This window comes from Bombina bombina, chromosome 2, assembly GCF_027579735.1.
Source record: "Bombina bombina isolate aBomBom1 chromosome 2, aBomBom1.pri, whole genome shotgun sequence".
NCBI classification, from domain to species: Eukaryota; Metazoa; Chordata; class Amphibia; order Anura; family Bombinatoridae; genus Bombina; species Bombina bombina.
Window position 1 is genome coordinate 683,444,552 of NC_069500.1, and position 15,643 is coordinate 683,460,194.

The 15,643-nt window shown below is 43.4% G+C and overlaps 1 protein-coding gene across 3 annotated transcripts in view; it reads right to left on the reverse strand.

Annotated features, from left to right (window-relative positions):
• HACD4 (3-hydroxyacyl-CoA dehydratase 4) overlaps positions 1–15,643 on the reverse strand; it is a 535,032-nt gene that overhangs the window by 189,664 nt on the left and 329,725 nt on the right. For all 3 annotated transcript variants that reach the window (XM_053702658.1, XM_053702656.1, XM_053702657.1), the window contains exon 2: positions 14,521–14,624. In XM_053702658.1, coding sequence (XP_053558633.1) covers positions 14,521–14,617 — 97 coding nt within the window. In that variant the 5' untranslated portion in view covers positions 14,618–14,624. The remainder of the gene's footprint in view (positions 1–14,520; positions 14,625–15,643) is intronic.

The following is a 15,643-nucleotide window of genomic DNA, read 5'->3' on the forward strand; positions in this document are numbered from 1 at the left end:
AAAATAAGCAAAACTATACATTTATTTAAAAAAAAAAAAACTTTATGGGCTATATAAATAGATAATCTACAAAACATTTATGCAAAGAAAAAATGAGTGTATAATGTCCCTTTAAGGGATTAAGTGCAACTCTCTACCTAAAAGACAAAAGTACTTACCTGCAATCCAGCTGTCAGGGAGGATGAAAGTTTACAAGGTGTGAAAGGACACATACTCCTCACATAGACCTGTAGAAAAAAGAAAGAACAGAGTAACCAACTCTGGCTTTCTATAACTAGGGCACCAATATGTTAGGAAACAAAGTAAGGACCACTTCACAACTTCCTAACTGCTTAAAAGCCACCACTACTCTACTGAAGAGATTGACGTGGACTCAGCTAAACCCAAATCCTTGCTTGCAGGGAAAAGTAACCAAAAAAGGAATTCATTTCTTCAGACACCAAACTTCACCTCCATCATTGACAGAAGCAAAGAGAATGACTAGGGATTATGGGTAGGGGAGTGACACTTAACAGCTTTGCTGTGGTGCTCTTTGCCTCCTCCTGCTAACCAAGAGTGGTATTCCCACTAGTAATTGAAATTATGTTGTGGACTCTCCATGTCTTAGGAAAGAAATATGAATATTTCACATTTGAATGTTCTTCGCATACAAGAATATGTTCTATTTATTTCTAAATAAATATTTCTACATATATCTGATGTTTTTTTGGTACAATATATATACCTATATGAATATTTATAGGTATAGATATATACATACTGTATATACAGTCATGGCCAAAAATATTGGCACCCCTGCATTTCTGTCAGATAATGTACCACTTCGACCAGAAAATTGTTGCAATTACAAATGTTTAGGCATTCGCATGTTTATTTCTTTTGTTATGACACAAAAAAGTGGGGAAAAAGCCAAATCGGAAACATTCCATGCAAAACTCCAAAAATGGACTGAACAAAATTATTTGCACCTTCTTAAAATTGTAAGAAATAATTGCATTCCAAGTTTGTGATGCTCCTGTAATTTGTAATTAAACTCATCTGTATCAATGAATAGGTGCTGACAATATAGAAATCACGCTGTCAACCAGTTAAAATTGTGAAAAATGGACTCAACCTTTCTGTTGTGTGTCTGTGTGCCATACTGAGCACGGAGAAGAGAAAGAGCAGCAAATAATTGTCTGAGGATTTGAGAACAAACATTGTGGAAAAGCATAGACAATCTCAAGGTTACAAGTCCATCTCCAGAGATCTTAATGTTCCTGTATCCACTGTGCGCAACACTGTCAAGAAGTTTACAGCCCATGGCACTGTAGCTAATCTCCCTGGATGTGGACGAAAGAGAAAAATCGATCTAAGATTGCAACAAAGGATTGTTTGAATGGTGGATAAAGGACCTCGATCAACTTCCAGACAAATTCAAGATGACCTTCGGGCACAGGGTACAAATGTGTCAGCTCACACTATACGTCGCCATCTGAATGAAAAGGGACGCTATGGTAGGAGACCCAGGAGGACCCTGCTGCTGACAAAGAAACATAAAAAAGCCAGATTGGAGTTTGCCAAAACCTACCTGAGGAAGCCAAAATCCTTTTGGGAGAATGTGCTGTGGACAGACTAAACACAATTACAGCTTTTTTTAAAGAAAAATAAAACATAAATTATGCTTACCTGATAATTTCATTTCCATCGAGGGGTGGAGAGTCCATGCCTTCATTCATTACTATTGGGAATTAAGAACCTGGCCACCAGGAGGAGGCAAAGACACCACACCCAAAGGCTTAAATACCTCCCCCACTTCCCTCTTCCCTCAGTCATTCTGCTGAGGGAACCAGAACAGTAGGAGAAATATCAGGGTAAAAAAGGTGCCAGAAGATGATAAATTTAGGGCCGCCCAACGGAGATACGGGTGGGAGCCATGGACTCTCCTCCACTCGATGGAAATGAAATTATCAGGTAAGCATAATTTATGTTTTCCATCTAAAGGGGAGGAGAGTCCACGGCTTCATTCATTACTATTGGGAACATATACCCAAGCTCTAGAGGACACTGAATGAAACCGGGAGGGTAAAAGGCGGACCTTAATCTGAGGGCACCACAGCCTGCAAATACCTTTCTCCCAAAAAAAGCTTCCGCAGAAGCAAAAATGTCAAATTTGTAAAACTTTGTAAAAGTGTGTAAGGAGGACCAGGTAGCCGCCTTACAAATTTGGTCCATAGAGTCCTCATTCTTGAAGGCCCAAGACGAAGCCACAGCTCTAGTTGAATGAGCCGTGATCCTCTGAGGTGGCTTAAGTCCCGCTGTCTCATAAGCCAAGCGAATCAAGCTCCTCAACCAAAAAGACAAAGAAGTAGCAGAGGCCCTTTTTCCCTTGCCAGAATACATCACAAAAAGAGATGTAGACTGTCTGAAATCCTTTGTAGCCTGAAGATAGAACTTCAAGGTACGAACCACATCCAGGTTATGAAGTAACATCTCTTTTGAAGAAGAAAGGTTAGGACACAAAGAAGGAACAACTATTTCCTAATTGATGTTACGGTTAGACACCACTTTGGGGAGAAACCCCGACCCAGTGCGAAGTACAGCCTTATCCGCATGAAACACCAGATAAGGAGGACAGGCCTGATTCTAGACAGAGCCTGAACAAAAGATTGAATGTTAGGGAGCTCAGCGAGTCTCCTATGCAACAAAACTGATATAGCCGAAATCTGTCCCTTTAAGGAACTAGTGGCAAGACCCTTCTACAAACCATCTTGGAGAAAGGACAGAATCCTGGATATCTTCACCTTATGCCAAGGCTATCCATGCTTCTCACACCAGGACAAGTAAGTCCTCCACACCTTATAGTAGATGCGACGAGTGACTGGCTTCCTTGCCTGAATTAGAGTATCAATCACACTTTCTGAAAAGCCTCTCTTGGTTAAGACAAGGCATTCAATCTCCACGCAGTCAGCCTCAGAGAATCCAGATTTTGATGCTGAAAGGGGTCCTGTGACAGCAGATCCCTGCGACAGGGTAGCCTCCACGGCGGAGAGGATGACATCCCCACCAGATCCCCAAACCACGTCCTCCGCAGCCACGAAGGAGCAATCAGAATGACTGAGGCCCGCTCCTGTCTGATGCGTACCACAATGGGAAGTAAAAGTGGCAATGGAGGAAAAATGTAAGCTAGGTTAAATCCCCAAGGAATTGCTAAGGCATTTATCAGCTCTGCCTGGGGATCCCTGGACCTCGACCCGTATCGAGGCAGTTTGCAATTGAGTCTGGATGCCATGATTTCTATCTCCGGCATTCCCCATCTGTGAAAAATCTCCGCAAACACCTCGGGGTGAAGAGACCATTCCCCCGAATGGAAGGACTGTCTGCTGACAAAGTCCGCTTCCCAGTTGTCCACGCACGGAATGCGAATCGCTGAGAGCGAACAGCCGTGGGACTCCGCCCACTCCAGAATCCGAGACACCTCCCTCATCGTAAGGGGACTCCTCGTACCCCCTTGATGGTTGATGTAAGCCACGAGGTAATGTTGTCGGTCTGGAATATGACGAAACTGACCGACCCCAGAGAAGGACAAGCCTTCAGAGCATTGTAGATTGCTCGTAGTTCTAGGATGTTGATCGGAAGGAGAGACTCCTCCCTGGACCACTGTCCTTGTGCCATCCTGGCACCCCAAACAGCTCCCCAACCTGACAGACTGGCGTCTGTGGTCACAATCTCCCAGGACGGTCTCAAGAAGGATGTCCCCATGGATAGTTGCTCCAGACGAATCCACCAAGAGAGGGAGTTCCGAGTCCGAGCATCCAGGGATATCAGCTGTGTCTCAACATGCACAATTGAAGAGGTCTTAGGTGGAACCTGGCGAATGGGATGACATCAATGCTTGACACCATGAGACCTATCACCTCCATACATTGAGCCACCAAAGGGCTTGAGGGGGACTGAAGGGCTAGACAGATGGACGCAAGCTTCCTGCGCCGCTGATCTGTGAGAAATATCTTCATGGACATAGAGTCTATTATCATGCCCAGGAACTCCACCCTGTTGCTGGGAACCAGGGAACTCTTTCCTGAGTTGATCTTCCAACTGTGAGATTGGAACAGAAGAAGAAGAGCACTCGAATGATCCTCTGCGAGGCTGAGCGATGGCGCCTGAACCAGGATGTCGTCCAGGTAAGGCGCCACCGCAATGCCCCTGGATCTGGCCACTGCAAGCAGCGCCCCCAGAACCTTCGGGAAGACTCTCAGGGCCATCGCCAGACCAAAAGGAAGGGCCACAAACTGGAAGTGTTGGTCCAGAAATGCAAATCTTAGAAACCTGAAGTGGTCCCTGTGGATTGGCACATGAAGGTAAGCGTCCTTCAAGTTTATAGTCGTCATGAACTGTCCCCTTTAAACTAGGGGCAGAATATATCTGATCGTTTCCATTTTGAACAATGGAACACTCAGAAACACTTTAGGTCCAGAATTGGGCGTAACGTGCCCTCCTTCTTTGGAACTACAGAAAAGTTGGAATAGTACCCTAGACCCCTCTCTGCTAGGGATACTGGTACGATTACCCAAAGAGAGGCGAGATCTCTCACACAATCTAGAAAGGCCTCTCTCTTCTCTGGTCTTGAAGACAGGTTTGACAGGAGGAATCTGCCCTCGGGCGGAAGGGATCTGAACCTTATCCTGTAACCCTGGGAGACTACATCTAGAACCCAAAGGTCCTTAATGTCCTGCAACCATGCGTTTGAAAAACAGAATTTATGCTTACCTGATAAATTACTTTCTCCAACGGTGTGTCCGGTCCACGGCATCATCCTTACTTGTGGGATATTCTCTTCCCCAACAGGAAATGGCAAAGAGCCCAGCAAAGCTGGTCACATGATCCCTCCTAGGCTCCGCCTACCCCAGTCATTCGACGGACGTACAGGAGGAAATATGCATAGGAGAAACCATATGATACCGTGGTGACTGTAGTTAGAGAAAATAATTCATCAGACCTGATTAAAAAAACCAGGGCGGGCCGTGGACCGGACACACCGTTGGAGAAAGTAATTTATCAGGTAAGCATAAATTCTGTTTTCTCCAACATAGGTGTGTCCGGTCCACGGCGTCATCCTTACTTGTGGGAACCAATACCAAAGCTTTAGGACACGGATGAAGGGAGGGAGCAAATCAGGTCACCTAAATGGAAGGCACCACGGCTTGCAAAACCTTTCTCCCAAAAATAGCCTCTGAAGAAGCAAAAGTATTAAATTTGTAAAATTTGGCAAAAGTGTGCAGTGAAGACCAAGTCGCTGCCTTACATATCTGGTCAACAGAAGCCTCGTTCTTGAAGGCCCATGTGGAAGCCACAGCCCTAGTGGAATGAGCTGTGATTCTTTCAGGAGGCTGCCGTCCGGCAGTCTCATAAGCCAATCGGATAATGCTTTTAAGCCAAAAAGAAAGAGAGGTAGAAGTTGCTTTTTGACCTCTCCTTTTACCAGAATAAACAACAAACAAAGAAGATGTCTGTCTGAAATCTTTAGTAGCCTCTAAATAGAATTTTAGAGCACGGACTACGTCCAAATTGTGTAACAAACGTTCCTTCTTTGAAACTGGATTCGGACACAAAGAAGGTACAACAATCTCCTGGTTAATATTTTTGTTGGAAACAACTTTCGGAAGAAAACCAGGCTTAGTACGCAAAACCACCTTATCTGCATGGAACACCAGATAGGGCGGAGAACACTGCAGAGCAGATAACTCAGAAACTCTTCTAGCAGAAGAAATTGCAACCAAAAACAAAACTTTCCAAGATAATAACTTAATATCTACGGAATGTAAGGGTTCAAACGGAACCCCTTGAAGAACTGAAAGAACTAGATTAAGACTCCAGGGAGGAGTCAAAGGTCTGTAAACAGGCTTGATTCTAACCAAAGCCTGAACAAACGCTTGAACGTCTGGCACAGCTGCCAGCCTTTTGTGAAGTAAAACAGATAAAGCAGAAATCTGTCCCTTCAGAGAACTTGCAGATAATCCTTTCTCCAAACCTTCTTGTAGAAAGGATAGAATCTTAGGAATTTTTATCTTGTTCCATGGGAATCCTTTAGATTCACACCAACAGATATATTTTTTCCATATTTTATGGTAAATCTTTCTAGTTACAGGCTTTCTAGCCTGAATAAGAGTATCTATTACGGAATCTGAAAACCCACGCTTTGATAAAATCAAGCGTTCAATCTCCAAGCAGTCAGTTGGAGGGAAACCAGATTCGGATGTTCGAATGGACCTTGAACAAGAAGGTCCTGTCTCAAAGGTAGCTTCCATGGTGGAGCCGATGACATATTCACCAGGTCTGCATACCAAGTCCTGCGTGGCCACGCAGGAGCTATCAAGATCACCGAAGCCCTCTCCTGATTGATCCTGGCTACCAGCCTGGGAATGAGAGGAAACGGTGGAAATACATAAGCTAGGTTGAAGGCTAAAGGTGCTACTAGTGCATCCACTAGAGTCGCCTTGGGATCCCTGGATCTGGACCCGTAACAAGGAACCTTGAAGTTCTGACGAGAGGCCATCAGATCCATGTCTGGAATGCCCCATAATTGAGTTATTTGGGCAAAGATTTCCGGATGGAGTTCCCACTCCCCCGGATGGAAGGTCTGACGACTCAGAAAATCCGCTTCCCAATTTTCCACTCCTGGGATGTGTATTGCAGACAAGTGGCAGGAGTGATCCTCCGCCCATTGAATTATCTTGGTCACTTCCTCCATCGCCAGGGAACTCCTTGTTCCCCCCTGATGGTTGATATATGCAACAATCGTCATGTTGTCTGATTGAAACCTTATGAATTTGGCCTTTGCTAGATGAGGCCAAGCTTTGAGAGCATTGAATATCGCTCTCAGTTCCAGAATGTTTATCGGGAGAAGAGATTCTTCCCGAGACCATAGACCCTGAGCTTTCAGGGGTTCCCAGACCGCGCCCCAGCCCACCAGACTGGCGTCGGTCGTGACAATGACCCACTCTGGTCTGCGGAAGCTCATTCCCTGTGACAGGTTGTCCAGGATCAGCCACCAACGGAGTGAATCTCTGGTCCTTTGATCTACTTGAATCATCGGAGACAAGTCTGTATAATCCCCATTCCACTGTCTGAGCATGCACAGTTGTAATGGTCTTAGATGAATTCGTGCAAAAGGAACTATGTCAATTGCTGCAACCATCAATCCTATTACTTCCATGCACTGCGCTATGGAAGGATGAAGAACAGAATGAAGTACTTGACAAGAGCTTAGAAGTTTTGATTTTCTGACCTCTGTCAGAAAAATCCTCATTTCTAAGGAATCTATTATTGTTCCTAAGAAGGGAACTCTTGTTGACGGGGACAGAGAACTTTTTTCTATGTTCACTTTCCATCCGTGAGATCTGAGAAAGGCTAGAACGATGTCCGTATGAGCCTTTGCTTTTGACAGAGACGACGCTTGAATCAGGATGTCGTCCAAGTAAGGTACTACTGCAATGCCCCTTGGTCTTAGAACTGCTAGAAGGGACCCTAGTACCTTTGTGAAAATTCTCGGAGCAGTGGCTAATCCGAATGGAAGTGCCACAAACTGGTAATGCTTGTCCAGAAAAGCGAACCTTAGGAACTGATGATGTTCCCTGTGGATAGGAATATGTAGGTACGCATCCTTTAAATCCACCGTGGTCATAAATTGACCTTCCTGGATGGTAGGAAGGATCGTTCGAATGGTTTCCATTTTGAACGATGGAACCCTGAGAAATTTGTTTAGGATCTTGAGATCTAAAATTGGTCTGAATGTTCCCTCTTTTTTGGGAACTATGAACAGTTTGGAGTAAAACCCCATCCCTTGTTCTCCTATTGGAATTGGATGAATTACTCCCATCTTTAACAGGTCTTCTACACAATGTAAGAATGCCTGTCTTTTTATTTGGTTTGAAGATAATTGAGACCTGTGGAACCTTCCCCTTGGGGGTAGTTCCTTGAATTCCAGGAGATAACCCTGAGACACTATTTCTAGTGCCCAAGGATCCTGAACATCTCTTGCCCAAGCCTGAGCAAAGAGAGAAAGTCTGCCCCCCACCAGATCCGTTCCCGGATCGGGGGCCATCCCTTCATGCTGTTTTGGTAGCAGTGGCAGGCTTCTTGGCCTGCTTACCCTTGTTCCAGCCTTGCACCGGTCTCCAGGCTGGTTTGGGTTGAGAAGAATTACCCTCTTGCTTAGAGGATGTAGAATTAGAGGTTGGTCCGTTTCTGCGAAAGGGACGAAAATTAGGCTTATTTTTAGCCTTAAAAGACCTATCCTGAGGAAGGGCGTGGCCCTTTCCCCCGGTGATGTCTGAAATAATCTCTTTCAAATCAGGACCAAACAGTGTTTTACCCTTGAAAGGGATGTTAAGCAATTTTGTCTTGGAAGACACATCCGCTGACCAAGACTTTAGCCAAAGCGCTCTGCGCGCCACGATAGCAAACCCTGAATTTTTCGCCGCTAATCTAGCTAATTGCAAAGCGGCATCTAAAATAAAAGAGTTAGCCAATTTAAGTGCTTGAACTCTGTCCATAACCTCCTCATACGAAGATTCTTTATTGAGCGACTTTTCTAGTTCTTCGAACCAGAAACACGCTGCCGTAGTGACAGGAACAATGCATGAAATTGGTTGTAGAAAGTAACCTTGCTGAACAAACATCCTTTTAAGCAAACCCTCTAATTTTTTATCCATAGGATCTTTGAAAGCACAACTATCTTCTATGGGAATAGTAGTGCGTTTGTTTAGAGTAGAGACCGCCCCCTCGACCTTGGGGACTGTCTGCCATAAGTCCTTTCTGGGGTCGACTATAGGAAATAATTTCTTAAATATAGGGGGAGGAACAAAAGGTATGCCGGGCCTTTCCCACTCCTTATTTACTATGTCCGCCACCCGCTTGGGTATAGGAAAAGCATCGGGGGGCACCGGAACCTCTAGGAACTTGTCCATCTTACATAATTTCTCTGGAATGACCAAATTGTCACAATCATCCAGAGTAGATAATACCTCCTTAAGCAGTGCGCGGAGATGTTCTAATTTAAATTTAAATGTTACAACATCAGGTTCAGCTTGCTGAGAAATTTTTCCTGAATCTGAAATTTCTCCCTCAGACAAAACCTCCCTCCTGGCCCCTTCAGATTGGTGTGAGGGTATGTCAGAACCGTTATCATCAGCGTCCTCTTGCTCTTCAGTGTTTAAAACAGAGCAATCGCGCTTTCTCTGATAAGTAGGCATTTTAGATAAAATGTTTGCAATAGAATTATCCATAACAGCCGTTAATTGTTGCATGGTAATAAGAATTGGCGCACTAGATGTACTAGGGGCCTCTTGTGTGGGCAAAACTGGTGTAGACACAGAAGGGGATGATGCAGTACCATGCTTACTCCCCTCATTTGAGGAATCATCTTGGGCAATATCATTATCTGTGGCATCATTGTCCCTACTTTTTTTGGACACTATGTCACAATCATCACATATATTTAAATGGGGAGAAACCTTGGCTTTCATACATATAGAACATCGCTTATCTGATGGTTCAGACATGTTAAACAGGCTTAAACTTGTCAACAAAGCACAAAAAACGTTTTAAAATAAAACCGTTACTGTCACTTTAAATTTTAAACTGAACACACTTTATTACTGAATATGTGAAAAAGTATGAAGGAATTGTTCACCAAATTTGAAAGCTTTAACCCTTAAAATAACGGAACCAGAGCCGTTTTTACATTTAACCCCTATACAGTCCCAGGTATCTGCTTTGCTGAGACCCAACCAAGCCCAGAGGGGAATACGATACCAAATGACGCCTTCTATAAGCTTTTTCAGTGGTTCTTAGCTCCTCACACATGCATCTGCATGCCTTGCTCTCCAAAAAAAACTGCGCATTAGTGGCGCGAAAATGAGGCTCTGCCTATGACTAGAAAGGCCCCCATCTGAAAAAGGTGTCCAATACAGTGCCTGCCGTTTTTCTTAAAACAATCCCCAAGATTATAATAACTATAAGAGTTATAATCTGCCAAATATGTTTAGTAAAGTAATCGTTTTAGCCCAGAAAAATGTCTACCAGTTTTATAAGCCCTTATGAAGCCCTTTATTCTTTTACTTAAACTAAGAAAATGGCTTACCGGTCCCCATAGGGAAAATGACAGCCTTCCAGCATTACAAAGTCTTGTTAGAAATGTGGCCAGTCATACCTCAAGCAGAAGAGTCTGCAAACTGTTTCCCCCAACTGAAGTTACTTCATCTCAACAGTCCTGTGTGGAAACAGCAATCGATTTTAGTAACGTTTGCTAAAATCATCTTCCTCTTACAAACAGAAATCTTCATTTCTTTTCTGTTTCAGAGTAAATAGTACATACCAGCACTATTTTAAAATAACAAACACTTGATTGAAGGATAAAAACTACATTTAAACACCAAAAAACTCTTAGCCATCTCCGTGGAGATGTTGCCTGTGCAACGGCAAAGAGAATGACTGGGGTAGGCGGAGCCTAGGAGGGATCATGTGACCAGCTTTGCTGGGCTCTTTGCCATTTCCTGTTGGGGAAGATAATATCCCACAAGTAAGGATGACGCCGTGGACCGGACACACCTATGTTGGAGAAATAGAGATAATCTGCCCCCTATGTGATCCGGAGATCGATCGGGGGCCGCCCCTTCATGCCGATTTTGTCTCGGCGGTCTTCTTGCTCTGCTTAGACTTGTTCCAAGATTGCCCCGACTTCCAAGATCCCTTGGACTGGTCCGCTTTTGCAGCGGGTTGCTGGCGCTGGGCCTTGTCTGCAGGAAAGGGCCGAAAAGTAGATCCTTTAGGCTTAGCCTTCTTATCCTGCGGTAGGAAAGCTACATTACCTCCCGTAACCGTGGATGTATTTGAATACAATCCTGGACCGAACAGATCTTCCCTTGAAAAGGCAAGGACAACAGCCTCGCCTTAGAGGTCATGTCCGCAGACCAAGATTTTAGCCACAGAGCCTTGCGCGCTAAAACAGAGAAACCTGACACCTTAGCATTCAGGCAAATAATTTGCATATTGGCATCACAGATGAAAGAATTGGCGATCTTCAGCGCCTTAATCTTCTCCTGTATCTCGTTGATGGATTTCTCCCCCTCCACCATTTCACACAGGGATTCACACCAACATGTCGCAGCTCCAGTGACCGCAGTAACGGCCGCTGATGGCTGAAAAACAAACCCTGTGTGCTGAAACATCTTTCTCAACGTGTTTTCCAGGTTTTTATCCCTGGGCTCTTTAAATGACGAACTATCCTCGAGGGGAATAGTCGTCCGCTTCGCCTTAGGGATGGTCCCTCACAGCTCAAGCAGAGAGCTGAGTGTCCGGAACGGGGAACAGTTTTTTAAAGGAAGAAGGGGAAAAGGAAGAACCTAATCACTCCCATTCGTTCTTAATAATATTAGCCATCTTAACGGGAACCAGGAAAGACTAAGGTACTACCCTGTCCTCGTATACCTTGTCAAGCTTAGGGATCGCAGGTTCCTCCGGTATCTTAGTTTTCGGAACCTCCAGAGTAGCAAGCACCTGCCGTAGCAGACAATGCAAATTCTCCATCCTCAACCTATAACCAGGCTCCTCTGCCACCAGAGGTTTAGATGACACAGACTCCAACCCCGAAGGGGCCTCCTCTGAAGAGTCGGAGTGGTCCTCGTCCTCGTATAGAGCCTCTGGATCTCCCATTGGCAAGGACAAACCCTGGGCCGGGCCACTATGATAAACCCTACGCTTGCGCTTAGCAAAACGTGGTAAGGCATGGATCACTTTCGAAAAACCGCCGATTCTAGTTGGATCGCAAAGTCTGACGGCCAACGAATCTCTCCCTAAGGAGTAACGGTTGGACCCCGGGGCGCTGCATGTGCAGTCGGAGATGAATGTAGGGAACGCACCTCCCGGGACGAAAAACCCTCAGAGGTGGACAGCTGAGTAGTACTAGACATCCGTTTACCTTTAGATGTTGTAAGTTTATCAAGGCATGTGGAACATAGTAGAGCAGGCTGATCTACCAGAACCTCCTCACAATAAACACAGGAATTAGACTTTATTAAGGAAGGAGAGCCTTCCAACTTTATTTATTAAAAGTCGCATGTAATGCCTAGCAGGACTGCCTCTGCACTAGGGAAAAACGTGCCAAGAAATGGCCGTGCAAGTTTCCGCAAGTAACCTGAAAATTCCACACATTGCCAGAGCCTCATGTCGCACATAGCGCAGCAATGACACAAACAATATCATGTATAAACCCCCCCTTGTTCAATAATCCCCCTTCTAGGAATATTAACCCTTGATTCTGTAAAGATAAAAAGGTGCCACACTGTGACCCTGTCTTCTATGTTATCATTATGTAATAAAAAATGAAACAATCTTACCAGAATCTACACCGTGGAACAGGAACACGGCCCTTCAAGTGTGACAGGTTAGTAGCCTCGCTCCTGACATGGACTTGAGTGAAGAAAGCAGGCATTGAAACTCATCAACACTGATTGCTTATGGAGCTGTTAATATGAGTCTGGATGGTTTTGTAGAAAGACTCTCCCTGCATCTCCAGACTCTAACTTTCACCCAGGCTCTCACTGAGAGGCTGACAGGACTACTTAAAACTCCAGTTCCACTGTGAAGAGTACTACCCTCCATAAGAGACTACTACGAAACTCCGGCACTCCTCTGCCATCCTCCTGTGACGAAAGGCAAAGAATGACTGGGGGATGAGGGAAGTGGGGGAGGTATTTAAGCCTTTGGCTGTGGTGTCTTTGCCTCCTTCTGGTGGCCAGATTCTTAATTCCCAATAGTAACGAATGAAGCTGTGGACTCTCCTCCCCTTTAGAGGGAAATGAGGCTTTTTAAGAAAAGAATACAGTGCCTACAGTCAAACATGGTGGAGTTTCACTGATGTTTTTGGGTTGCTTTGCTGCTTCAGGCACTGAATGTCTTGACTGTGTGCATGGCATTATGAAATCTGAAGACTACCAAAGAATTATGTGGTGCAATGAGGGGCCCAGTGTCAGAAAGTTGGGTCTTCTTCAGAGGTCATGGGTCTTACAGCAGGACAATGACCCAAAGCACACATCAAAAATTCACCCAGAAATGGTTTAAGACAAAGCTCTGGAGAGTACTGAACTGGCCAGCAATGGGTCCAGATCTCAATCCCATACAGCACCTGTGGAGAGATCTCAAAACAGCAGTTGGGAAAAGGAATCTTTCCAATCTTAGTGACCTGGAGCAGTTGACGAAAGAAAAGTGGTCCAAAATTCCAGTAGAGAGGTGTAAGAAACTCATTGATGTTACAGGAAGCGGTTGATTTCAGTTATCTTTTCCAAGGGGTGTGCTACCAAATATTCAATTGAGGGTGCCAATAATTTTGTCCAGTCCATTTTTAGGGGCATTTATCATTGCACAAGCAGTTCACCAGCCACTAGCAGGGGGTGTCAATCAACCCGATCGTATTTATCTCAGAGCAGGCGAACAAGTTATCTTCATTCGGAGCTTGATAATTCGACCCCTTAGAGTTTTTTTGTGGAATGTGTCAGATTTGGCTTTTTTTCTCAACTTTTTTGTGTCATACCAATACAAACAAAATAAATAAATAAACATGAGAATGCCTAAACATTTGTAATTGCAACAATTTTCTGGATGAAGTGTTGCATTATCTGACAGAAATGCAGGGGTGCCAATATTTTTAGTCATGACTGTATATTGGAGTGTCTATTTAAAAATACTTCAATTATATTCTGAATGTAAAATATTTACAGTAAATACACAGTATAACACTTAAATATGAATATTGCATAAATATGCTTTTTCATGTTTTCATCTATTTAAAGGGACAGTAAAGTCAAAATTAAAGTTTCATGATTTGGATAGAGCATGCAATTTTAAACAACTTTCCAATTTACTTCTGTTATCAAATTTGCTTTGTTCTCTTGGTATCTTTTATTGAAGAGTAAAACTAGGTAGGTTAATAAGAACTCAGAAGTGTGCACGTGTCTTTAGTACTCTATGGCAGCAATGTTTTGCAACATTGTATAACATGCCATTGAGTACTAAAGACACGTGCACACACCTGAGCCTACCTACTTTTACTCTTCAATAAAAGATATCAGGAGAACAAAGCAAATTTGGTACCAGAAGTAAATTGGAAAGTTGTTTAAAATTGTGTGTTCTATCTGAATCATGAAAGTTTAATTTTGACTTTACTGTCCCTTTAACTCCAAAGGGCTCAAATGCACTTCTATATATGTCTATATATGGGTACAAATGTATTTATGTGTTTATATGTGTATATATGTCTGTAAATGATTAGTACTAAGAGCTTCAACTCACACTGCCATGAAGTGTTGGACTAACATAAGGGAAATTATAAATTTTGTATATCCTATTTATATAAGCATTAAATGTTCTTATCAGTAGATCAGTCTTTTCTGGTTCCATATGCTTAAATGAACATGCAGCATATTGTACCATGTTTAATTACACAAAGTAAACTTTTTTTCGCATTGAGTCTAGTGAAATTACCTTGTCCAAAGAAGAGGAACCTTGCTGTCATATTCGTAAAGATCCATGAATGACCACAGAATTGAAGCAGATAATATATTGATAAATAGTAATTCATCTTGACTCTGTCAGGATAAAAAAAAGTGTAAATAATGATATATAACAGCATAGGAAACAGAAAATCGTACTCTGAATCTTCGTATTTCACTTGCAAGAATTACAAAATCAAACTTACATTTTGAAATGCTTTATTAGAATCTTTGTGTAATTTTCAATAACTTATTTTATAATACATTTGTCAGAATCAAAACATTAAGAACAGATCTACTAGGTTATAGAGAGATTGTCAATAAAAAATAACGATCAACTTGGGGCGTGTCTAGGTGACGGGCATTTTAGGTTGCAATATTTGAAGCTCTTAACAAATGATTCACATAATCCACTGATTATCGCTGACTACTTGCAGCATCCATGGGTAACAAGACCATTCCCAGTTATTTTGTGATCTGCTGATTAAAAGGATATAATGCTTTCTGTATGTATGATCTTAGAGCCCTGGTCTGTTGAGGCCTTAGGCATTGGCCTATTATGAGATCACGACACCCCCACAGTGACCCAGGTAGGTTAGTCACATTTGGACTGCTGTTCACATCAATAAGCAGATAGATAATTTAGACCGTGAAGTGAGGAACTACTACTATTTTCCTTGAGGAAATAGACTGTATTCTACAACACGTTTTGTGGAGCACTTGCATGCAGCATGAGGTCTTTCAGAGAGACCCAACTTGCAGAGAGTAATTGGGCTGGCAAGTGAGGGAGAGCCTAACCTAAAGGAACAAGTGGGGGCTACAAAATATAACAAACACGGATATCTGGGTGATGAAGAAGCCAGTCTCTCTGTTTAGTTGGAAAGGGCCACAAACACAGGCTCTCTCCAAATGCCTCCAACTTTGGCTGTTTCCCGGTCTGCTTGCTATATGGAGGTGATCTGCCCTGAGCAACCACAGAGTGCAGCACTACAGATAATCAGACGGTGTTTGATCCTGTGAAGGTAGCATTTCTGGGTTACAGTGGTTCTGAAAGTTACATATTGGATGGCAATGCACATTTGATTTCAGCATGTTTAATGGACAATAAAACTAAA